We start from the raw sequence: 27,951 nt of genomic DNA, 5'->3' as shown, positions 1-27,951 counted from the left end.
ATGTGTATATGGCGTCCATTGCCGCGCGTCAAGCTCGAAAACCGCAGCATTCATCTCAGAACCATGCCTATTTCACGCAGATTCCTTAATAAACGTAAAAGTTTTATATGTCACAAGAAAGATAGAAATATAAGCTTCATTCTAAATACCTTACCATGGGCATATTTAAATTTAAACCGAAGATACGTGTACTTTTATAATAGCCGAGCTCCGACCCCGGACAGATCGATCGACCTAGCAACTCTCTCTCAGAACAATGTTTATTTCACGTGAATTCGTTAGTAAACATATATGTTTTATATGTCTCAAGAAAGACAGACATATAAGCTTCACTTTAAACACTTTACTATAGACATATTTAAATTTCTAATGAAGATTATTGTATTTTAAAAATTACGGAGCTCCCACCCCGTACAGACTGAACGACAGAGCAACTCTCTCTCAGATCAATGTTTATTTCACGTAAATTCGTTAATAAACACAAATGTTTTATAAGTCTTAAGCAAGATAGAAATAAGAGCTTCATTTTAAATACATTACAATAGACATATTTATAGCTCAAGTGAAGATACATATGTTTTTATAGTAGCGCTCAGTAGCTTGTCGGGCATGGAGTGCAGACGCCTACGCACTTGCCGATATATTGTATAATTAACAAAGATACGCTAATAAAGCCTAAAATCTTATATACCTCCAGAAAGACCGATATATGAACATTATTATAATTGCACCAAATGAAATATATCATGTTCGAGAACAAAGATATATCAATTTTAAATTAAGTTTCGACTCTCTCTCGGGTGAGAGAGATGGGGCGACTCTCGCCCCATCTATTGGAGATTCTGTGCACTAAATACCCAAAGCTACTCAAACCCTCCTAGCATTATTTAAGTAATGAAGTAATATGGTATATTTACTCACTATAATGTGGGTGCTGAATGCAGAACATGAGAAAACATATATTTACTCCAAACTAATATAATTTCATTATGAAATAAGTAGCATCAAAGGAAGTCGATGGTCCAAGCAGCAATGTTGTGGAGCGACTTATCCAAGATATATCGTTGTTTGGAAAGTGTTTGTTGGCATATCCAGTTGTCGCACTTCTCTGCTCAAATTATCACAAATTTAAATTATAATGTTAACAAGTAGAATACGTATTTTTAATAAAATCTAACATAACTAGCCAGAAAACATTTAACATTAATTAAAAAATATATGTTTGGAAGTTAAATCGACTTCATAGGACAATGGTTTTGTTATATATACTCGTTATTCGTTGACATGCGTTCGCTACTTAAACTACCATGTACTGTACTTATGTAAAATCTCCCATGTCTCTTCGCTCATCTCACCGAACCCTACAGGCTCTGTGATATATTGTTTAATTAATTGAGATTCACAAATAAAGCTAATAATTGTATATGTTATCAAAAAGGCAGAGCTTAGTTTAGTTCATTTATTATGCACTCCATATACCCATCCTATGGACGATAGTGGAGTGTTACAGAGGCACATAATGGGCTCAGGGAATGAGCCCCACAATTCATATAGCCAAGCAAGTTATAATCTTGATAAGCTAGTTACAAAAGTCAATACACATTGTCACATCAACAATGGGCTCGAGACCGACCACAAGTACAGTTTATAATTTAAGCAACTGATTTATATGGAGGGCTAGTGTCACAATTGATATGTTTATCCTACACATAACCCCCTCTCCCCCATCCAATGGGCAGCGGTGGATAGGTTACAATCAAGTTTTTTTTTTGCGTTTTATTCAGAGATTAGGTCTTATTAGGTGAGGAAAGATATTCAAATTTTAAAGAAGGTTTCTTGGCTCTCCATTTGTAACAAACTTACACATTGATGGAAAATATACAACCTTTTGAAAATCAATATTAGTTTGATCTAGATATTGTAATTAACGAAAGTATTTATGTCATCAGAAAGGTAGAAATATAGGATACATTTAAAATCCTTTGTCATAAATATAACTGAAGTGAAAACGAAGATATATGCGTTTTGATAGTTACTTGATGGCTTATTCTGAGAGTGTGAAGCCCTGCACACCAGCCAATAAATTGTATAATTAGTTTCCATATATTTTAATTAATCTTAAAAATCTATATGTCAGAAGAAAGGAAGATGTAGTCGTTAATGTGACAACATTTAAAAATATATATCTCTTAAGTTAAATAAATAATACCACCTTATCGCCGGTGTCCGGACACATGAAAATTACCTAGGTATCAGTATCCAGCCAGGCGGGGATCACAGGCTGCACAATACTGATAAATTATATAATGCACTACTTGTGGTCGATCTCGAACCCATTTATGATTTGACGACTTATAGTGAATTTTGTAACTAGCTCATTAAGATTGTATCTTGCTTAGCTAAATGAATTGTGGGGTTCGGTCCATTCATTTTCTTTCTTTATTATGCACCCCATAATACCCATCCTGTGGGCGGTGGTGTAAAGGATTACAGAGGCACATAATCGGTTCAGGAACTGAACCCTCTAGTTCGTTTAGCTAAGCAAATAACAATCTTTTGACGCTAGTTACAAAATTATTAATGTACACATACTTATGCATACATGTACATATACATACGTATACATATATAAATACACATACATATTTAATCACCCACACAAATACACACATCAGTAATTTTTTGTGTCACAAGTGATTCAACAAGAGGCTCACAACAGTCACTATACAAGGCACTTTACATCTATGAGGAGTCGCACAGTTACTAGTCTAGCTCCTCACCCACCCAACTGGGCGGCAGCTTTACAGTCATGTGCTCCACACCCACCCAACTGGGCGGCAGCTTTACAGTTACCTGGTGTTATTCTTCACCTATATCTTTTTCTGGTTAATCCCTATTTACATTATGCAGTTCAGGTTTCGTCGCCATACTATAGTTTTTAGTTTAGTTAATTTATCACATAATGGGTTCAGGGACTGAACACACAATTTATTTATCTAAGCAAGTTACAATCTTGAGGAGCTAGCCACATAATTCATAACACATCGTCACATCAACAACATGTGTTCGAGATCGACCACAAGTACAGTTTCTAAATTAAGCAAATGCTATATGTGGAGAGCTAGTGTCACAATTGATATGTTTGTCCTGCACATTTCCACAGTAGTTTTCTTGGGTTTGCTTAGGTACATAGACAAGAGACTGAACTTCAGCACCCACATACAACACAAAGGGATGCTCTGAGAGAGAGAGAGAGAGAGAGAGAGAGGGAGAGTAAAAATATCCACTGAGGTCTGATTAAGTCCTTTTGGGGACCTTAATCATTAGGACGTTCAATGATTAACGCAAAGTGAGGCGTATTCAGATGGTATATTGACAACATTCAGCATATCTCATAATGACCTAGTAGTACTTGGTGCACAAATACCTTTTCCAAAGGAATCGCAAAACATAATTAAACACAACTGTACCGTACAGTGTTATATATTTATTTCAGTTTGAACAATTTTTAGCATTAAAGGATAAATCCTTTAATTGGTTGAAATTGGTTTTAATATTCGAAATCTAATTTGTTGATGTTAAATAATATAAGGTTCAAATTTATTAAGATACATACTTTAAAAACTATTTCTATTTGAAATTTAAATAACATTAAAAGAGTACAGAATATAACAAATACCGACTATATAAAAGACCTGATAGTTGCAGCACTTAATTATGCTATTGTAACACATTGAAAGTAATAACATTATTTGATTCAGCAAAGCATTTGGTAAGGTTATAATAATAATAATAATAATAATAACAATAATAATAATGTATTAATTAAGTATTTTAAATTATAATTTACAACTTGCTAGCGCACAAGAAACAAATCCACGAATCATCATTACATTCTGTAACACCTACACATGATCCATGGTGCCAAATATTGCAACGTTCACAGCATACCATCAGCTTCAAATCATTTAGCTTTCTGCAAATGCAGTACACTTCCATCGAGCATGACCGGATGATTCGTTTTCTTCTCAGTGTCTGAGCTGCAGGGAATGAGATGAGACACTTTCCTTTAAAGTTCTCTTGAAGATGTTGTCTCATTCTGCATATCATACGAGGTTCACCGGATCTACACCACTTGCAAGTGATGCAGCAAACGCCACAGCATATACCCCACTCATACTTGAGTCCTTGTGTCTGCTGACATTCATTATATTGCATATCAGCTTATCATCCTGGCAATTAGCAAGAGCATACAAGATAACTTCAGTAGATTTGGATGGTAATTTATGCCTGGTGTCGTATATGTTAATTTGTCCAGTTACTCCAATGTTGGAAACGGTGGCCCAGTGACAACCATCAACTTGGATAATTTGAATAAATTCACCAATTGTAACTGGCCAGGAGAGGTCCCCCTACCACGCTGGGTCATGAAGGCCTTCTAGGCTTGGCACAGTTTGTTTGATGAGGTCACATGCAGATTTTATATGAAGGTCAGAGAGCTGTACATTTGTTCCAATGTTCATTATCTCGTCATTTGTTAAATAATTTAACATTGTCGAATGTGAAGCACTGTTATCACTCTCCTTATTGTTGCATTGGTGTGAGGAGTGGCAGTGATTGGTTCAGTTTATTTTTTTTTTTAAATAGGGACATAAATTTGTACTGCAGATACCAGTACAGTTGCACCGTTTCTTTATATATTTTATACTTGGGTTAGCAAGGCGAGACGCTTCTCTTAACGTGATACTGTTGGTATCAAATAGAAATAGTTTTTAAAGTATGTATCTTAATAAATTTGAACCTTATATTATCAACATCAACATATTATATTATTTAACATCAACAAATTAGATTTCGAATGTTAAAACCAATTTCAACCAATTAAAGGATTTATCCTTTTTAAAGGATTTAATTAAAGGATTTGACACAAAAATCAGTATGAAAATTACCTCGGCTGAGGATATTGAAAAACTTCAAGCTGATATTAATAAAGTTTTCGACTGGGCATCAGAAAATAACATGATGTTTAACAGTGATAAATTCCAGGTACTCAGGTACGGTAAAAATGAGGACCTTAAACATAATACAGAGTACAAAACACAATCCAATGTACCCATAGTAGGAAAACAGCATGTAAAGGATTTGGGAATAATAATGTCTGACGACCTAACGTTTAAGGAGCATAACCAAGCAAATATTGCGACAGCCAGAAAAATGATAGGATAGATTACGAGAACTTTCAAATCCAGGGATCCCATCACAATGGTTGTACTCTTCAAGTCACTTGTGTTGTCCCGTCTTGAGTACTGCTCAGTACTAACTTCCCCCTTCAGAGCAGGAGAGATTGCTGAAATAGAGGGAATACAGAGAACATATACGGCACGCATAGACGCAATAAAGCACCTAAATTATTGGGATCGTCTCATAGCCCTCCAAATGTACTCACTAGAAAGAAGACGAGAGAGATATCAAATAATATACACCTGGAAGATACTGGAGGGCCAAGTACCAAATCTACACAGTAAAATAACAACGTACTGGAGTGAACGATATGGAAGAAAATGTAGAATAGAACCAGTGAAGAGCAGAGGTGCCATAGGCACAATCAGAGAACACTGTATAAACATCAGAGGTCCGCGGTTGTTCAACGTCCTCCCAGCAAGCATAAGAAATATTGCCGGAACAACCGGGGACATTTTCAAGAGGAAACTAGATTTATTCCTCCAAGGAGTGCCGGACCAACCGGGCTGTGGTGGGTATGTGGGCCTGCGGGCCGCTCCAAGCAACAGCCTAGTGGACCAAACTCTCACAAGTCAAGCCTGGCCTCGGGCCGGGCTTGGGGAGTAGAAGAACTCCCAGAACCCCATCAACCAGGTATCCTTTAATGTTAAAAATTGTTCAAATTGAAATAAATATATAACACTGTACAGTACAGTTGTGTTTGCCTGCCACAGCCTGCCACAGCCTTGAGAGCACGGAGCCTCTCTCTACATTGGCGACCCAGTCTGGCTAAACATTGCGGTACAGTAGAACCTCAAGACCAAGGTATTTGTATCTGGTAACTAGTCGAGCAGAGAGCCATCATCCAACTGCATTTTGCGATCGGCCGCACCCCGTCTGGGTGGGTGTCGGTTCAGGATCTTTGTTTTCTCTACTGAGATGACTAAGCATAGTTCCTGACTAAGCATAGTTCCTGACATGTGGACAATACAGAGTTCAGAACATTTTGGGTGTTGGTATACCCATTGGTGTGGATCAGTATATCATCCACATAGCTAATGATGTGTTCGCTGGACCTTCTAGTTACAAAGTTTAAAAGTGCACTGATTAACACATTGAACAGAGTAGGACTGAGGACACCTCCCTGTGGAGTGCCAAGTTCAAAAAATCTCGTTACACTCCTATGCCCATGGAACAGTACAGATGACTTCCTGTTGGATAGATAGCCTCTTATCCACCGTAGAAGCCATCCTCCAACATTTATTTTAGCAAGTTCTCTCAGAATGACGTGTGGGTTAGCAATGTCAAAGGCTGACTTAAGATCTAGGAAAGTGGTGTATGACCTATCAGTATGCAGGGTGAGGAATGTGGTAATACAGTGATGTACACTCTTTCCATGCATAAAGCCATATATCTGGGGAGACAACATATTAATAATTTTGTAAAGGAGACGGTTGAGAACCATCCTCTCAAGACACTTATAGAGACAACTAGTGAGGGAGATTGGGCGAAAAGCACTCGGCTGGTGAGGTTTAGGAATGGGAATAATAACACTGTTGGTCCATGACTTAGGAAGCTCCCCAGTTACATAGCTCATATTATACAATTGAAGAAAGGTATTCCCTGGAACTAGCAGAAGCATATGCAGTATGCCGTCAGTAACTCCATCCTCCCCGGGTGATGTAGCTTTGCCTTTATGTAGAGCAGAATCTAGTTTGTATTCAGTAAAAGCATGTCACAGTCATCCTCTTGATGAAGCATGAAGTCAAGGAGCCTTGCCCTATCAGTATATCTATCATTTAATTCATTCTGCGAGGGTAGAGGAAGACTGTCAAAGCTGGAAGTCGTGGCCCAAGCACCAACAAGCTCATTTGCTCTGTGCAGAGGATTAGGGTACGAGATCTCTGCAGCATTTTTCCCTTTGATCTTGTTGATATCCTTCCATGCCCGACTTAGTGGCGTGTGAGAATTGAGACCACGGACAAAAGTTTCCCAGTCTATCTGCCTCAGCTCCACCATACGTTCCCTGGCCTTAGCCAGAGCCGCTTGAAAGAGCCGAAGCATTTCAGCAGTGCGGGTCCTTCTACAAGCTAGTCCAATTATTCTGGCAGTGCGTTTTAGTGTCTGCAATTTAGAATCATTATAATAAACATAAGTGCTATGACCAGTGTAATTTGGGTTACGTGGCCTGGACGATGGATCAAGTGATTCTATAAACTGGTTGATAGTACCTGTGAGCTCATTGTTAAAATCTTCAACTGATGAAGGCTCAGATGACTGCACCATTCTGACACATGAGCAACAAGATTGTCTCGTTGATCGATGGGCACAGCCAGCCTCTTCCGCTTGAACACTCCACCAGGGAGGATAGAACTGCCAATGCTTACAGTGGCTAATATGGCCAGATGATCAGACGCCATAACTGGCACTATTGACGAGGCGCACACGGTGTGGGAGACGTTGAAACCGAGACATAGATCAGGAATACCTCCGTAGATATGCGTCGGTTCAAGGTCACCCACAATCTGTGCATCATCGTGACTACCTAATAGTGACACTAGTTGCCGTTACGATTACTGAACTGCGAATTACCAATATTCCTATGTCTAGCGTTATAATCACCTATAATGATGGTAGGCTCAGTCTGAATACAGACAGGAAGGTCAGCATAATTAAAATTACAAGGAGTCGATTATTTAGTACATAGTTGTTTTTCTCTTAAACTGGATGATAGAGGGGGAGTCTTTAACGTGATTGGGAATACATACATACATACATACATACATACATACATACATACATACATACATACATACATACATACATACATACATACATACATACATGCATGCATGCATGCATGCATACATACATACATACATACATACATGCGTATATAAATACATGCGTATATACATGCGTATATAAATACATACATACATTACATACATACATACATGCATGCGTACATACATCCATCCATCTATCCATACATACATACATACATACATGCATGCATACATACATACATACATACATACATGCATGCGTACATACATCCATCCATCCATCTATCCATACATACATACATACATACATGCATGCATACATACATACATACATCCATCCATCTATCCATTCATACATGCATACATACATGCATACATACATACATACATACATACATCCATCCATCTATCCATACATACATACATACATACATACATGCATGCATACATACATACATACATACATACATCCATCCATCTATCCATTCATACATGCATGCATACATACATACATACATACATGCATGCATGCATACATACATACATACATACATACATACATGCATACATACATGCATGCATGCGTACATACATCCATCCATCTATCCATTCATACATACATACATACATACATACATACATACACACACGTCCAGCCAGCATATAGCTATTTCGGGACAAAATCCAATACAGTTTATATTGGTGAAACGCCACTGTGATGAGGAGTTGAAATATCACAGGAACTGTAGGTTAATGCGTGACATAAGTGAGGTTAGATGAGGCATCTACAAGCATCAGCTGGAGGCTGATGGAGTGTTGTGGAGGCTGGTGGTACTATGTCCAGATGTTGGAGGGTGGATTTGACTCTCCCACCTTCCCTCCCCCCCCCCCACACATTGACCGCAGTACGTCTAAGGTTACTTTCCACTCTCGCTTACCAAGGGTATAACCCCCGCCCCTCCCAACACACACACATGCATCAGATTCTTAACTTACAATATTTATGATTTACCAATTTATGTTACTACACTGACTGTCAATTTCACAATATTGTATAAACTTTGATGAATCGCTCGTCTATGGGTCATCCAATAATGCTAGCAGACTTCTAGATGTTACCACTGCTAGGTTTAGGCTAGGCTACAAGTACCTCTGGAAGTTTGTAACATCTGATGATCTAGATTTGACTAAATGTAAACTCTGTCAGCAGAACTATTCGCATACTTTGCGTCATTATATAATGGAATGTGAAAAATCGCGGAATTTAAAGATAACAACATCAATAGTGTCCATGAAATGTGTAAGTACTTCATTCATAATGATGTGCTGCTCGAAATCTTAGCGAAGTATCCAAAATTTGCTTACTGTAGGTAATGCATACACATGACTGTAAAACTGCCGCCCAGTTGGGTGGGTGTGGAGCACATGACTGTAAAGCTGCCGCCCAGTTGGGTGGGTGTGGAGCACATGACTGTAAAGCTGCCGCCCAGTTGGGTGGGTGTGGAGCACATGACTGTAAAGCAGCCGCCCAGTTGGGTGGGTGTGGAGCACATGACTGTAAAGCTGCCGCCCAGTTGGGTGGGTGTGGAGCACATGACTGTAAAGCTGCCGCCCAGTTGGGTGGGTGTGCAGCACATGACTGTAAAGCTGCCGCCCAGTTGGGTGGGTGTGGAGCACATGACTGTAAAGCTGCCGCCCAGTTGGGTGGGTGTGGAGCACATGACTGTAAAGCTGCCGCCCAGTTGGGTTGGTGTGGAGCACATGACTGTAAAGCTGCCGCCCAGTTGGGTGGGTGTGGAGCACATGACTGTAAAGCTGCCGCCCAGTTGGGTGGGTGTGGAGCACATGACTGTAAAGCTGCCGCCCAGTTGGGTGGGTGTGGAGCACATGACTGTAAAGCTGCCGCCCAGTTGGGTGGGTGTGGAGCACATGACTGTAAAGCTGCCGCCCAGTTGGGTGGGTGTGCAGCAAGACTAGTAACTGTGTGACTCACCATAAATGTAAAGTGCCTTGTATAGTGACTGTTGTGAGCCTCTTGTTGAATCACTTGTGACACAAAAGATTACTGATGTGTGTATTTGTGGTGGTGATTAAATATGTATGTGTATGTATATATGTATACGTATGAATATGTACATGTATGCATAAGTATGTGTACATTAATAATTTTGTAACTAGCGTCAAAAGATTGTTATTTGCTTAGCTAAACGAACTAGAGGGTTCAGTTCCTGAACCGATTATGTGCCTCTGTAATCCTTTACACCACCGCCCACGGGATGTGTATTATGGGGTGCATAATAAAGAAAGAAAATGAATGGACCGAACCCCACAATTCATTTAGCTAAGCAAGTTACAATCTTAATGAGCTAGTTACAAAATTCACTATAAGTCGTCACATCATAAATGGGTTCGAGATCGACCACAAGTAGTGCATTACATAAATTTATCAGTATTGTGCAGCCTGTGATCCCCGCCTGGCTGGATACTGATACCTAGGTAATTTTCATGTGTCCGGACACCGGCAATAAGGTGGTATTATTTATTTAACTTAAGATATATATATTTTTAAATGTTGTCACATTAACGGCTACATCTTCCTTTCTTCTGACATATAGATTTTTAAGATTAATTAAAATATATGGAAACTAATTATACAATTTATTGGCTGGTGTGCAGGGCTTCACACTCTCAGAGCAAGCCATCAAGTAACTATCAAAACGCATATATCTTCGTTTTCACTTCAGTTATATTTATGACAAAGGATTTTAAATGTAGCCTATATTTCTACCTTTCAGATGACATAAATACTTTCGTTAATTACAATATCTAGATCAAACTAACATTGATTTTCAAAAGGTTGTATATTTTCCATCAATGGAGAGCATCAGCCAAGAAGCCTTCTTTAAAATATGAATATCTTTCCTCACCCAATAAGATCTAATCTCTGAATAAAACGCAAAAAACGACTTGATTGTAACCTATTCCACCGCTGCCCATTGGATGGGGGAGAGGGGGTTATGTGTAGGATAAACATATCAATTGTGACACTAGCCCTCCATATACGTCAGTTGCTTAAATTATAAACTGTACTTGTGGTCGGACTCGAGCCCATTGTTGATGTGACAATGTGCATTGACTTTTGTAACTAGCTTATCAAGATTATAACTTGCTTGGCTATATGAATTGTGGGGCTCATTCCCTGAGCCCATTATGTGCCTCTGTAACACTCCACTATCGTCCATAGGATGGGTATGGAGTGCATAATAAATGAACTAAACTAAGCTCTGCCTTTTTGATAACATATACAATTATTAGCTTTATTTGTGAATCTCAATTAATTAAACAATATATCACAGAGCCTGTAGGGTTCGGTGAGATGAGCGAAGAGACATGGGAGATTTTACATAAGTACAGTACATGGTAGTTTAAGTAGCGAACGCATGTCAACGAATAACGAGTATATATAACAAAACCATTGTCCTATGAAGTCGATTTAACTTCCAAACATATATTTTTTAATTAATGTTAAATGTTTTCTGGCTAGTTATGTTAGATTTTATTAAAAATACGTATTCTACTTGTTAACATTATAATTTAAATTTGTGATAATTTGAGCAGAGAAGTGCGACAACTGGATATGCCAACAAACACTTTCCAAACAACGATATATCTTGGATAAGTCGCTCCACAACATTGCTGCTTGGACCATCGACTTCCTTTGATGCTACTTATTTCATAATGAAATTATATTAGTTTGGAGTAAATATATGTTTTCTCATGTTCTGCATTCAGCACCCACATTATAGTGAGTAAATATACCATATTACTTCATTACTTAAATAATGCTAGGAGGGTTTGAGTAGCTTTGGGTATTTAGTGCACAGAATCTCCAATAGATGGGGCGAGAGTCGCCCCATCTCTCTCACCCGAGAGAGAGTCGAAACTTAATTTAAAATTGATATATCTTTGTTCTCGAACATGATATATTTCATTTGGTGCAATTATAATAATGTTCATATATCGGTCTTTCTGGAGGTATATAAGATTTTAGGCTTTATTAGCGTATCTTTGTTAATTATACAATATATCGGCAAGTGCGTAGGCGTCTGCACTCCATGCCCGACAAGCTACTGAGCGCTACTATAAAAACATATGTATCTTCACTTGAGCTATAAATATGTCTATTGTAATGTATTTAAAATGAAGCTCTTATTTCTATCTTGCTTAAGACTTATAAAACATTTGTGTTTATTAACGAATTTACGTGAAATAAACATTGATCTGAGAGAGAGTTGCTCTGTCGTTCAGTCTGTACGGGGTGGGAGCTCCGTAATTTTTAAAATACAATAATCTTCATTAGAAATTTAAATATGTCTATAGTAAAGTGTTTAAAGTGAAGCTTATATGTCTGTCTTTCTTGAGACATATAAAACACATATGTTTACTAACGAATTCACGTGAAATAAACATTGTTCTGAGAGAGTTGCTCGGTCGATCGATCTGTCCGGGGTCGGAGCTCGGCTATTATAAAAGTACACGTATCTTCGGTTTAAATTTAAATATGCCCATGGTAAGGTATTTAGAATGAAGCTTATATTTCTATCTTTCTTGTGACATATAAAACTTTTACGTTTATTAAGGAATCTGCGTGAAATAGGCATGGTTCTGAGATAAATGCTGCGGTTTTCGAGCTCGACGCGCGGCAATGGACGCCATATACACATCCAGTGGGTGTTATTGGACCCCATACCCATTTTATGGGTGGTTGGAGCCCCATACCCATTCTATGGGTGGTTGGAGCCCCATACCCATCCTGTGGGTTGTAGTGGACGCCATACTCATCCTGTGGGTGGTATTGGACCCCATACCCTTCCTGTGGGTGGATGTGATCCCCATACTCATCCTCTGGGTGGATGTGACCCTCATACCCATCCTGTGGGTGGTATTGCACCCCTTACTCACCTAACAGGTGGTAGTGGACAATATACCGATCCTGTAGTTGGTATAGTAGACACAATACCATCCTGTTTAGAGTAGTTTACCCCATAGACATTCCAATGAACCATCGTTTTCTGTTAGCGTTCCTACAAAACATCCTTTAAAGATTTGTAAAGCACCAACTATGGTATATAATATTGATTGGTGAAGGACTGTTATTCTATGTAATAATTTTTAGTGCTTATTATAATTTACTAAGAACAACTAATATTTCTCAAAGCAAAACTACGAACCTTCAATAGGAAGTAGCTGATCTATAATATTCTAAGAGCATGGACAATAGTAGGTAAATTTCACAACCCATGTGGGACCTGAAAAGTACAATTTTCCTTATAATTGAACCAATCACGACTATTCTGCTATCTAGGTTGACGGACGGGTACTGCGAGACGCAAGTTGGTACGTGAGGAAAAGTTTGGGCCTTGGAAAAAAAAGTAACTGGGAATATATCACATATTTACTAATTCATATTCAACATATTGACTTTAAGCATTAAGTCATATATGTGCTGTCTTGTGTGAGAACGGGTTGGTCAAAGCACTTGGACAGTTAGGGACTGAAAGCCGACCTGCAAGAAGCTAGACCATCGCTCTACCATCCAGTCCAAGTGGTTGGGCACATGAGTGAAATGGTAATTCGGGATTGTACCTGGATGAGGTTCTTAAGAGTTATTCTATTCCCCAAGCCTGGCCTGGAGCCAAGCTTGACTTGTGAGAGCTTGGTCCAACAAGCTCGTGCTTGGAGCAGCTTGCTTATGTTTTTCTTATTAGGTTTATAGCTGGTTTAACTTTTAACCACTGTGCTGCGCCGAGTTTATTGTGAAATTTCCCCTGTGCGCATGAAATAAAGTGTTCCCCAAAAATTATTTTTCTTCGTAAAATGATAAATTCCCTTCCCTGAACATGTCTATGTAAAAATAAATATCAAATTTCACTTACTTTGGCTGTGGGGACATGGAAAAGGTGCGCTGTGATGTCATCAGGGGCTGGTCGCCCGTGCGTGACACGCCCAGACACGGTTGCGCGGGCCATTCAAGCACCGGATGTTGTCACAAATATATTTTCAATTATTTGTTCTTTGTATTTCCAATGCAGTTTTATTTGTTTTTTTATCGTATATGATGCATATTTGTGTCCATTACAATATGTATACAGTAGAACGTTCATAATTTTCCATGGAACTGTGATACTGTACATTGTCAGTAATGTGTCCAAAATAAATGTTTATTGTCACAACACTACTTGTTAAAAATTCACTAAAATTACAATATGTACAGTTTCACATACTATTTACACAGTAACACACTGTATTACACACTCAGTACTTCGGAAGTGAGTAATAATCAACAAAGTAGTCCATGGAACACAGTGCGACTTCGCTCACGTTGCACCAGGTACAGATAGATTTTCGCTTCCTATTTCTTCGTTTTATGTGCTTGCAAATAACGCACTCACATACACCCTTGACATTAGTACCTGTAGGTGGTATGTAGCCAAGCTTGTAAAACGTAAGGTAGTCTTAAAAAGATTACAGGAAAAGATCAATTTGTAAGGTAGTCGTGAAAAGGATCTCTTTGTAAGGTCCCACATAGGAAGAGATTCAGCCAGCCTCAAAGAGTGTCCGTCAGTCTGGAAGAGATTCAGCCAGCCTCAAAGAGTGTCTGCCAGTCAAGATGAGATTCTGCTATTCTTGAAAATATCTATGGAAAACACCACTGTGGAAGCCACTAAAACTGTTCATCTATGCTACTTGTATCAGATGCATCATCACTGAACGCAGAAAACGATTCATCTATGTATCATCTAAATAAATTGGATATAGCATAGGTGGGCAAGGGTGGCGCTCAGAGCTACAGCTGGATACGCTCGCTGTTTACCGATTTATTAATTTTCTTATTTCAAGGCCGTAGGTCACTGAAATGTGGCGACGAAAGAGTCAGAGAGATTGCTGAAATTGAGGGAATACAGAGGACATATACGGCACGCATAGACGAGATAAAGCACCTAAATTATTGGGATCGTCTCAAAGCTCTCCAAATGTATTCACTAGAAAGGAGACGAGAGAGATACCAAATAATATACACATGGAAAATACTGGAGGGACAGGTCCCAAATCTGCACAGTAAAATAACAACGTACTGGAGTGAACGACATGGAAGAAAATGCAGAATAGAACCAGTGAAGAGCAGAGGTGCCATAGGGCACAATCAGAGAACACTGTATGAACATCAGAGGTTCACGGTTGTTCAACGTCCTACCAGCGAGCATCAGAAACATTACAGGAACAACCATGGACCTCTTCAAGAGGAAACTAGATTGTTTTCTTCAAGGAGTGCCAGACCAACCAGGCTGTGGTGGGTATGTGGGCCTGCGGGCCACTCCAAGCAACAGCCTGGTGGACCAAACTCTCAAGTCAAGTCTGGCCTCGGGTCGGGCTTGGGGAGTAGAAGAACTCCCAGAACCCCATCAACCAGGTATCAACCAGGTATCTATCATATTACAGTATATTTTTGGTTTTATTTAGTTTAGGATAATAAAGAGCTATTAAAACACAAAGTTTTAGGAATTATTTATTAATCTGAAACTTTCAAAGTCATTGGTCACTGAACTATGATGACACAGATGAAAGTGAGTGAAACTTCACTGTAAAGTGAGGTTTACAGTACAGTATTCCCCTTATCTGTCCACCCTCACTCGTCTTGTTTCATCACAGAAAATGTATATGTATAAGAAGATTTCAACACATTAGCTAGCTATTCACACTTCAGCCTTTAAATTAATCTACAAGGATACATGTGCCACAAATCAGTGAAAGAAAATCATGGAAAAACAGTCATTCACTTGTGTGGACCACTTTGACTGGTGTTTGGTTAATATTGTTCCCTTGTTGTGTGGTCCACTTGTGTGATTCAACTTGTCATATGAAGAAATTATTAATTGTAAGCTGTGATAGAATGGGAAAGTTTTCCACCAGTCTGTGAACTCTGTCTCAACATCGTAAACATATCTGCACATCCCCCGCTTCAGCGAACTGGAGTATGCCAAACCGGGTGAGTAAATTCGCCCTGAAAACTGTGCGACCTAGCCGGAGATTCACCTAACTGGGGTACGTTGAATCGAGGTTGTACTGTATGGGAATATTTGATACTTTAGTGTTTGTACCCTGTATTTTGTTTGAGGTCTTCATTTTTACTGTACCTGATTACCTGGAATTTATCACTGTTAAACATTATGTTTTTTTTCTGCTGCCCAGTTGACAACTTTATTAATTTCTACTTGTAGTTTTTCAATGTCTACAACAGAAGTAATTCTCATGCTGATTGTGTTATCTGCAAAAGATTATACAAAACTGTGGCTTGTATTTTTGTCTATATCTGATATGAGAATAAGGAAAAGCAGTGGTGCAAGGACCGTGCCCTGTGGTACAGAAGTTCTAACTGCACTTGGAATCGATTTTATTTGATTGACTGTTATTCTTTGTGTTCTGCTCAACAGAAAATCGAATATCCACCATCTTACTTTACCTGTTATTCCCATTGACTTCATTTTGTGTGCTATCACTCCATGGTCACATTTATCAAATGCTTTTGCCAAGTCCGTGTACAATATACCATACCTGCATTCTGTTTTTCTTCTAATGAGTCGGTGATTTTGTCGTTGTGATCAAGCAGCTCCAAGAAGCATGTTCCCGCTCTAAATCCATGTTGGCCTGAGTTGTGGAGGTCATTGGTCTTCATGAAACTCAAGACCTGACTCCTGATCACTCTCTCAAATACTTTTATTATGTGGGACTTTAGTGCAAGTGTTCTAGAATTTTTAGCCAATCCTTTGCTCCCTATTGTACCAGACATACAGTACTAAATACTGTATATACTAAATACTAAAACATACTAAACTACATACATATTTTCAATATCTAAAGAAAGGTTAAAAATTTAATCCAATACAAATTTACTTATAGAAGTACTATTGTACATACCTCAAGGTAATTCATGGCCCTCAAGAAGTCACCATCGTCAATAGCAGTTCCAAATTCTATTAACCCTTCATCTAATGCATACGATAATTCTTGGACACCTTCTTGCACAATAACCTGAAATACATCACTAAAGATAAATTGCACGTAAGTTTAGAATTCATGATTAATTTAGTATTAATTAAGTATTAACCTGTAATTAGAAATAAAGATTCATCTTTATCCATTTAATACTATTAATATATTATGACGTCTACAGAAGTGGTTAGTAATCTGATTTTCAAGATTAACAGCTAGACAACTCAAGTAAATAGCTGCATTCTCAAATTTCTTTGATTTCCTTTAAAAAAACAGCGATGAATATAATGAAAAGCATATTTCTGGTTGAGTCCCCGGAGGCTCCCCGGAGCTATCCAGGCTGATATGTATATACCTACACTTTGGCATCAGTGTAATTACCTAAGTGTAGTTACAGGTTGAGAGCTACGCTCATGGTGTCCCGTCTTCCCAGCACTCTTTGTCATATAACGGTTTGAAACTACTGACGGTCTTGGCTTCCACCACCTTCTCACCTAACTTGTTCCAACCGTCTACCACTCTGTTTGCGAAAGTGAATTTTCTTATATTTCTTCGGCATCTGTGTTTAGCTAGTTTAAATCTATGACCTCTTGTTCTTAAAGTTCCAGGTCTCAGGAAATCTTCCCTATCGATTTTATCAATTCCTGTTACTATTTTGTATGTAGTGATCATATCACCTCTTTTTCTTGTGTCTTCTAGTTCTGGCATATTTAATGCCTCTAACCTCTCCTCGTAGCTCTTGCCCTCAGTTCTGGGAGCCACTTAGTAGCATGTCTTTGCACCTTTTCCAGTTTGTTGATGTGCTTTTTAAGATATGGGCACCACACAACCACTGCATATCCTAGCTTTAGCCTAACAAAAGTCGTGAACAATTTCTTTAGTATTTTAGTATTTCGCCATCCATGTATTTAAAAGCAAATCTGAAAACAGAAAGTGTAGGATAGGCCCCTCGCACAATGTTTTTAATGTGATCCTTGCTGATAGTTTTCTATCTAGAACTACACCTAGATCTTTTTCTTTATCAGACTTCTTTAAAGATTTCTCACATAATTTATAGGCTGTGTGAGGTCTATGTTCTCCTATTCCACATTCCATAACCTAGCAGTTATTTACATTAAAATACATTTGCCAAGTGGTGCTCCATATACTTATTCTGTAAAGGTCTTCTTGAAGGGTATGACAATCATCTAAGTTACTTATCTTCCCTATTATCTTAACATCATCAGCAAACATGTTCATATAATTCTGTATTCCAACTGGTAGATCATTTATGTAGAAAATGAACATTACCGGTGCAAGGACCTAACCCTGCGGTACTCTACTCGTGACACTTCTCGAGTCCGATACATTGCCTCTGATTATAGCCCTCATTTTTTTATCAGTTAGGAAATTTTTCAGCCATATTAGAAGCTTACCTGTCACCCCTCCAATATGTTTCAGTTTCCAGAACAACCTCTTATGTGGAACTCTGTCAAAAGCCTTTTTTAGGTCCAGATAGATGTAGTCAACCCAACCATCTCTTTCCTGTAAAATTTCTGTGGCTCTATCATAGAAACTGAGTAAATTCGATACACAGGATCTTCCAGATCGAAAACCATACTGTCTGTCTGATATTATACTATTTCTCTCCAGGTATTCTACCCATTTAGTTTTTATTATTTTTTTCAATATTTTTACTATTACACTTGTGAATGATAAAGGTCTATAATTGAGGGGGTCTTCCCTGCTGCCACCTTTGTAGATTGGAACTATGTTAGCTTTTTTCCACACATCAGCTACAACTCCTGTACACAGGAATGCCTGAAAAATCAGTTGAAGTGGAATGCTGAGCTCAAGTGCACATTCTCTCAGAACCCATAGTGAAACTATCTGGACCAACTACTTTGTTCTTACTTAGCTCCTTGAGCATTTTTTCCACTTCGTCTCTAGACACCTCTATGTGCTCTATGTAGTTCTCTGGAATTCTTATTGTGTCTGGTTCCCTGAAGATTTCATTTTGTACAAACACACTTTGGAACTTTTTGTTTAATGTTTCGCACATTTCCTTTTCATTTTCCGTGAATCTATTTCCCCATTTTCAATCTCTGAATATTACAGTATCCTTTACCTGCAATTTGTTGTTTATGAATTATTAGAATAGACCTGGTTCTGTTTTACATTTGTCCACAATCCCTTTTTCAAAATTTCTATCTGTCTCTCTCCTCACTGCTGCGTAGTTGTTTCTCGCATCTTTGAATTCCTGGTATGTTTGGGGGTTTGGCCTCTTCCTATGTTGATTCCATTTTTGTGTCTTTTGGTCTCTGGCCCTCTTGCAATTTCTGTTGAACCAATCCTGTTTCCTAGTTCTGCATCTCTGCTTTGGTATAAACTTTTTTGTGCCTTTATCATACATTTCACAAAACTTGACATACATCTCATTTACTTCCTGTCCTAACAGCAAGTCTTTCCAGTCAAATTCCTTAAAGAAATGTCTGAGTTTCCCATAATGACCTCGCCTGAAATCAGGCTTTTGAACTACTTCAACCTCATTTTCTTCCAGATTATAACGCATTGCATACTTTATTCCCAAAAAGACATGAGTCACTTTTACCCAAGGAAGGGAGGTACTGAATGTCAAATATCTCTTCCTCTTTTCTGGTAAATATTAAATCCAGCATAGAGGGAACATCCCCTTCCCTCATCCTCGTAGCTTGTTTAACATGTTGAAACACGAATGTTTCCAGGATGTGGTTTACGAATCTACAAGTCCAAAAATCCTCTGTCCTAAATTCATATGCCTCCCAGTCTATGGATTTCAAGTTGAAGTCACTAATTACCAACAGTCAAGATCTATCTTTATTAGCTCTCGCTATAACCTCTCTCATTATTGTTATTAGACTCTCTTGTTTATTATCCAGCTCCTCCTTTCACCACGTGTTGCATGGCGGTAGACTATATGCATTTATGATCGTTAGTTTATCATCCTGATTGCAGATCTCTAGTACTATTATGTCAACCTCTCGTGGATTGGCAATCATTATTTCATTTACCTATAGGTGTTCTTTCACCAGCACAGCAACGCCACTGCCTTTGCTAATTTTTCTGTCCTGTCTCTAGACTGAGTACCCTCTTGGGAATATGACCTCATTTAAAATATCATCTTCAAGTTTCGTCTTCGTGAGTGCAACAATGTCTGGTGTCTGCAGCTGTATTACATCACTTAACTCCAGTATCTCTGATCTCACTCCATCTATGTTGGTGTACGCAATTTTCAGGAAAATGTTCCCCCCTCTCCTTATTTTTCACTACCCCTTTCTCTAGTGATTTTGTTGGTTTGCCTTTTTGTACCATTTTAATGGTCTGCCTACCCCTATCACTTTATAGAAAATTTTTTTATTTCTTTTTCATTCCTGCCCTCATTTAGACGATTTTAGACAGTGTGCAGATGGTGCTCGCTCATTGGTAATGCTTGGCAAAATTTCTGGTTTGCTATGGGTAGCACGCCTGTTTATTTTACCTTATATGAATATATCCCTTTGGAGAATTCTGATGCGAACAATTTGATAACAAAATGATTGAAGCAGCAAAAAAATTGATGTGACAAAACTGAAAAGAGTATTCACATTTTAGTGTGGGTGTTGTGGGTGTGCGGATGGGTGCTCGCTCACTGGTAATGCTCGGCTGATTTTCTGGTTTGCGGTGGGCAGTGCACCTGTTTGTTTTACCTTGTATGCATATACAGTACAGTATATATCTTCGCAATGAAAAAATCAAACATGATACCACACGAAGTGACGCACAAATTTCTCTGGAAAATTTATAAAGAAGCCTGAGATGAACTAGATCAAATTTACACTGATGGGTCATCTAATCCTGTCAATGGCAGGGCTGGTGCAACATTCGCTGTAATTAGGAATAATGCCTTTCAAATGCAGAAATGAAGAGAAAGCACGTATTGATAACTATGCTTCTTCAACGAAAGTGAAGCTAACTGCCATTGTTATGGCGTTAAGATTCCTTGAATGAAACACTAATGGTGCAGTGATCTGCACTGATTTAAAAGCAGCGCTACAAAGCCTAAGTAAAAATCGGGCCGAAAATCTTGCGATAGTTGCTGAAATTAAGAGAGCTGTGAGGGTACAACCAGGAAAGAGTCGTCAAGTTTTTGTGGATCCCCTTCCATGTTGGAATATGTGGGAATGAATGAGCAGATGTGCTGGCAGCTGAAGGCGCTGAAGGAGACCATACTGAATATTAAATTCCCAAGACTCTGCTACAAATTAGAGGTATTGTCAGGTATTGTTAACATTACCGTGACAAGGTAACTGAGGAAAGGAGGATAGAAGCACAAATCAGCAAATCTGTACAATGGTACAACATGGTTGCAGCTGGCAACCCCAATCATTATGGACGAAGAGGAGGTGGCTGCAGGAGAGAATCAGTCATAGCGAGAATCCGTCTTGGATACAAATATCCATGGAGATTCGGAATGGAAACAATAGATGAGCAGCGGAGTTGAAGAATTAAATTGAGTGACGGACACCACCTTGGCCACTACCTGAGAAAATGTGAACACCTGAGAGGCATTAGAAATATGTGTAGAATAATAAACCCCACATTGTTTGAGTTAGGAAAACACTATTTGTCAAATATTGATACTGTTCTTAAAAGATTCCCCACATTTTGCACCCGCAAGATAACTTAAGATTTTAAGGGTTGACAGATGTTAATCTTCTTGTTTGAGGAGCTGTTCACTTGAGACAGTTAAGCAAGTCCCAGCTGTGTCTGGGGTACAAGTGACAGGATTAATAAACCAGCGGGGTTTTCTTCCTATTGGGGAATGTTGTTCATGCTGCTATGGTGGTATGTCCACTCACAGGATGAGTGGCGCTGCCCAATAAACTCGCCCCTTGGGGCAAAATTTAAAATTTAAATATGCATATATCCCTTTAGAGAATTCTATTGCTAACAATTTGATACCAAAATGAACGCTGTACCATGAAAATTGATGCGAGAAAACTGAAAAGAATACACACATTTTAATGTGGTTCCTCGCTCACGGGTAATGCTCGGCTGATTTTTGGGTTTGCTGTGGGTAGCACACCGGGCTTTTTGACATTATATGCATATATCTCTTTAGAGAATTCTATTGTGAACAATTTGATACCAAAATGAACAATGTAACCCGGAAATTGACGCAAAAAAACTGAAAAGAGAATACACATTTTAGTGTGGGTGCGTGCTCCCAGGAAACACCAGGCCCACCTTGGGGTGGGCTGAGGCGCACACTGTAATTACCTAAGTGTAATTACAATGCGCTGGGCAGCTCAAAGTGTTAAGTTTCCAATGTGGCATCATATATAGTAAACAGTCAATCTGGTCTCTAGATCCCTTTGGATTAAATTTCCTTGTAGGTAATATAATACTGCAGCCAAAAATAATGCTCTAAGGGCAACATATTTGCTAAGACCCTGAATGCTAGCACATGCCTGTAACTGACTTTACTTCATCAAATACAAAACCAACTGGAAGTCTGGGAAACAAGACCTTTAGAGCAGGGATAAAAAGCCCTGGAATTCAGGAATAACTTGTGTATTAATAAGTAGCAAAATAATTTAAAACTTTAAAGCCTTTCAATTTTGAAAAAACCGACTGCAGCCCAAGTACCCGGTACAAAACTGCAAACATTGTAATGCTGCAAAGATGCACTGGAACTAAAAAAAGATGAATATTTAATGACTAATAAAAAGTAAACAAACAATGAGTTGCAGTAGCAGATACTCTACTGGATATTTTTAATAATATTAAATAATCATACTATAAATCAACCAGTAACATACCTTAGTTATCACAGCATTTAAAAAATATTTGTTACAAAATTCAAATACTGTACCTCTGTTCTTCCATCAGCTCTTTCAACATCAACAACTTCTCCTTTGATCTGGAATATTGTAACTCGTTCGGGGGTGTCGATGTTGTACCAGACACACAACTGCTCACGGCTTTGGGCCACTACCACATCACTACCAGGCACCCACTGTCTCAAGGAACATAAAACCAGCTTTAAATGTAATGAAATGCTATTTTCTGGGCGAGACCCAGAGGCTTCCCGGAGATATACCGGGCTGATGTGCATATATTAGACTGTGGCAACAGTCAATCGATGGAGTTATAGGCCTACCAGGGACGAGAGGCAGTTGAGACACGAAGAGTAATGGCTTATATAGATACCCCCATGTAATTGGAAGCAGTCTATATCTACCATCTACCAGGGTCAGGCACCCAGAAAGGTAGGAATTCCAAAACAAACTACAGCTAATAAAATATTGCAAACCGAAAGCTGAATTAACAAGCAGAACTCCCAATCGAAAACAAGCAAACAAGCATGATGTCACCACAGCCGCATGATGTCAACTTTTTTTTCTCTTGAGTCCTAGCTGTGGACAGAGCTTCGCGTTCAATACAAAAATATTTGTATAAAATTAATTTTTTATTTGATTGACTTTGGGATAGTTTCAAAATAAGCGCTCTTAGAGTGCGCACAATTTGATACCAAAATGAAAGATGTAACACGAAACCTGATGTCAAAACATTTGAAAGATTATAAATACATTTTTGGTCAAAATTTTAAAATATTTGTTAAAATTCTATTTATTGTACTATTATTTTGGGACTAGTTTTAAAATGCGTGCCTTTACATTGTGAACAATTTGATACCAAAATGAAAGATGTAACACAAAAATTTATAGTCAGAACACTGGTAAGATATAAATAATTTTGTGACGATGAGCATACAAAATTAAAATATTTGTTAAAATTCCAGTTATAGCTCTATTATTATGGGACTAGTTTTAAAATAAGCGCCTTTATATTGCAAACAATTTGATACTAAAATGAAAGACGTAACACGAAAATCGATGTTATCAAACTGAACGAGTATACACATTAGGTTGCGGTGTGCCAATTGGTGCTCGTTTACGGGTAACTTTAGGCTTTGCTGCGGGGAGTCATGCTGGGTTTTTGGACATTATATGCATATACACCTGCAGGGAATTTAATTGCGAACACCATGATACCAAAACGAATGACGTAGCACGAGAATGAAGTTGAAAAAAACTGTAACATGTATATACATTTCGGTGTCGCCGTGCGCTTGCCCGCACACTCGGCTGCACGCTAGGGACACGATCTCTAAGTTGGTGGCGCGCCTGCTGGGGACGCGAAAGTATTAAGTGTACAGTATTACAATACATTAATAACCATTAACATGTTTTATTGCTTCCTGTTTATTAATTAAACATATATTTTTACTTATGAATTAAGGACAGTTGAACTATGTCACCTTGAAGCAGAGAGAGTGTATGGTATGTAGGGGGGTTGGGGAGGTGTGTTGGTGATGGGGGAGGGACAGGCTCACTCCGATAACCCTATCACACTCGACCCTGCTAGCCAGATTTGTTTCTTAAATTCTGGATGTACATGATCATATATATTTTTGGTTACAGAATTTGATTAGTAATATTATTACGATAATAAAAAGTTATAAAAATACTTGTTTCAGTGAATGCTTTATTGTATTAGATGGAAATTCTCCAGGCTATATCTGGCTAGCAATCTACTGCCACCTACAGAAGGACCTCTTGGGGAGGGAGAGGGAGGGAGGGAGGCAGTACATGAGAGAGGGTGGCAGTAAATGTGGGAGGGAGGGAGGGAGGAAGTGAGCAGCAGTGAGGGTGACTCCCTCCCACTATGCACTAGTCTGGCTTCCATGAATATTTTTGCTGAATAGCGAGATAACTTTATCCGGTCACGATTTTTGCCGGATTAGGGTGTTTTCTGGATTGGCGGATTCCGAATTAGCGGGTTTCTGCAGTAATCCTAAAGACGACCTGGGAGACCTGCGCCCTAGAACAGGGGAAAAAGGAAAACCAGGTTCATCTAAAGCGAGTCCCCTGTCATGTAGGCCATGGCGCACAAATAACGGCAAAGAGCCGCAACCGGACACAAAGTATGATGCGCCCCCGGCCGAACCAACCATGCATCAACAACCCAAGGACCCCTCCGGAAATCAGCAGACTCATTCTTCACCAGAAAAGGAGGAGACGGCTGCAATCGAACAAAATGACCACCAGGACCGTAAAAGCAGAAACCCCGTGCCGGAGGAGAGCATGAAGCAAGGAACACTACTCACAGGACTCCGGGTCAAAGCTATCATCGACTCAACAGGCAGCATGGCAGAGGCAAAGGTGGTGAGTCACCAAGGGTACAAGGAGACAGGAGGACTGAGCAATCTTTCGACTCACACAAAGCGAGGTGGGACTCAAGTGGTTTCCTCCATTGGACCAATGAGCCCCAATGGGGGGGTTTCCAGGGCCCTTAGGCTGACTGCTAAGGGAAGCCCAGGCAAGGTACTGCCAACTGGTTATCCCAGAGCTACCAAGCAAACAAACTAAAAGCTGAACCCCTGCGACATGTGCAAGCACAGGGACCTAGTGGAGATGCACCATAATCATACAAGTGGTCCTACAGCATACCAGGCAGACCCTCACCAGGCAAAAAACAAAACAAAAATAAAAGAAAACGTCCCACAAAAGCATGTCGTCTCTAGGTGAACAGAACCAGTCGCTATGTGTATATTCAGACAGCTGCACAGTACCCCATACCCCAGCCAGTGATGAAACTACCTGCTATCCGAGGGCAAGCAGGAGTAAGAACCATCGCAGCTGAACCCCAAGGGCTGGCAATCACCGAGCGGCCACAAAACCTCATGGAGGCAGTTCCCGAACAGCTCAGGGAAGATAACCCGAGGCCCCAGGGGCAGTACTTGCAGGGCACCTACTAGGGAAGGTGGCCTTAGGTGTATGCAGCCCCAGTACTCTTGTGTTACTTCTGACTCAAAAACCACCAACACAGAACAACAACACCACTCTGCAGCACTGCTCTAAAGTATGGAGCCAGAGTCGACAACCGTCACCAAGCACAGCAGCCTCTTAACTAAGGAGGAATGGTCAGCACAGGGGTCTTTGACTCTCCCCCTTCCCGTTCCCGGGGAGGGGGGAGGTGTGCAGAGACGGCTGCTCGGTGGCTGTAGTGACATCATGCTTGTTTGCTTGTTTTCAATTAGGGAGTTCTGCTTGTTAATTCAGCTTTCGGTTTGCAATTTTTGACTAGCTGTAGTTTGTTTTGGAATTACAGTAATACCTTTCTGGGTGCCTGATCTGGTAGATGGCAAACAAAAGACTGTTTCCAATTACACGGGGGTGTCTATAAGTCATTACTCCTTGTGCCTCATCTGAGGGGGCCAGGTTCTGACTCTGGTCCCCGGTAGGCTTATAACTCCATTGACCGACTGTTGCCACGGTCTAATATATGCAAATCAGCCCGGTATAGCTTCGGGGAGCCGAAGGGGCTTTCCACAGAAAGTATTGCCATAACACTGAGAAAATAAAATAAATGCATCGTGAGGGTACAAAATATTATGAATAAACTGTGTACACTCACATAACTGTATATGCATAAATAAGTTTAAAGGGTCAAATTAAACTCTTATCAAATTTCTTTATGGACTTTGTTAATGACTAAGAAACCTGTATGTTTTATCTATATTCCTTTCATGCCTCCATTTCTGTAGTGATAGTATTAATTCTTTCAGCCTGTCCTCACACCTCAAGAACTAGTCTGGTGGGAAATGACAATGCACTAAAATAGAATACTTTAAACTTTTAAAACTGATAAATGAATTTTTTTTTTCAATTAATAGATAAAATATATTTAACCAAAAATTTGAATAACCCTGACATACATTCAAGACAATGATGATACTTTAAAAACCAACCTGAACAAATGTTGAGTAATTCAGTATTGTTGTCTTATGTAGAGTTGCAACATTTATCAGCATCAGTCTTTGCCTCTTATCTCTGAATAAAAGCTGGGAGCCTGTTTCGTTTAGTTCCAACCAATCAATTCTCGAGTCATGAGTGATTTGTCCCAGTGATTGGCCATAAGTTAAATCCACTGGAAAAAAAGATAATGCATATTTTAAATCTATCTAATAATTAAATTGGGAAATTGTACATATACTGTATTTGTAAACTTTAGTGAAAGGTTACTCTATATTTGGCATACCTGATACCTTCTGGGATAAATGTCTTAGGTTACACTTCCCACACTAGCAACACTATAGGACTTATCAAGGAATTAAATGGCAATGTCTAAAAGAGGAGTTCAAGGAATTACTTTGTTGAAATAAAATCAGCATTGAATGCAATGAAATGCCATTTTCTGGGTGAGATCCAGAGGCTCCCTGGAGCTAACAGGGATGATATTAATGTATTAGACCTTGGGATCATTCATTGCACATAGAGTTCTAGGCCTACTGGGGACCACAAGCCAGAACTTGGCCCTCTCCTCAGAGAGGCACGAGGAGCAATGGCCTATAAAAACCCTGTGTGGTTGGAAGCATTCTTTTTCTGCCACCGACCAGGTTAGGCACCCAGAAAGGTAAGTGCCCCAAAACAAACCCCTATTCTAGTTAAGATATTGCTACTGAAAGTCGAACTAGTGGCCAGAACTCCCCAAATGAAAACGAGCATGGCGTCACCACGTCGCAGTCTGAGCAACATGGTGGTAACACCCCCCCTCCCCGGGAGGGGAAAGCGGGAGTCCCAGACCCCCACGCCAGCTATCCACCCTGCAGTTCTGAGGCTGGATGTCAAAAACCAGGAAAAAATGCTGACTGGAGGAAGGGAGGGATGCTGGCGAGCCTCCAGGTCTCACCCAGAATATGGCATTTCATTACATTCAACGGTGGTTTTCTGGGGGGAGCCCATTCGGCTCCCCGGTGATACTTACCCAAAGACAAAACAAGAGGTACTTACCCGGGAAGCGGTCGGCCCTTCGCTCCTCAATGCAA

The 27,951-nt window shown here is 39.5% G+C and overlaps 1 protein-coding gene across 1 annotated transcript in view; it reads right to left on the bottom strand.

Moving 5' to 3' along the window:
• Positions 1-27,951, bottom strand: part of Oseg2 (intraflagellar transport protein Oseg2) — a 120,789-nt gene that overhangs the window by 57,088 nt on the left and 35,750 nt on the right. Inside the window, exons 11-13 of the mRNA XM_045765703.2 lie at positions 26,875-27,053; positions 22,933-23,076; positions 16,986-17,099 (exon numbers count right to left, since the gene is read on the bottom strand). Of these exons, the coding sequence (XP_045621659.1) occupies positions 16,986-17,099; positions 22,933-23,076; positions 26,875-27,053 (437 nt within the window). The remainder of the gene's footprint in view (positions 1-16,985; positions 17,100-22,932; positions 23,077-26,874; positions 27,054-27,951) is intronic.

The sequence above is a fragment of the Procambarus clarkii genome, chromosome 17 (genome assembly GCF_040958095.1).
Source record: "Procambarus clarkii isolate CNS0578487 chromosome 17, FALCON_Pclarkii_2.0, whole genome shotgun sequence".
NCBI lineage: Eukaryota > Metazoa > Arthropoda > Malacostraca > Decapoda > Cambaridae > Procambarus > Procambarus clarkii.
Note: the sequence above shows the minus strand (reverse complement) of the source record. Positions and strands in the feature narration are given on the sequence as shown.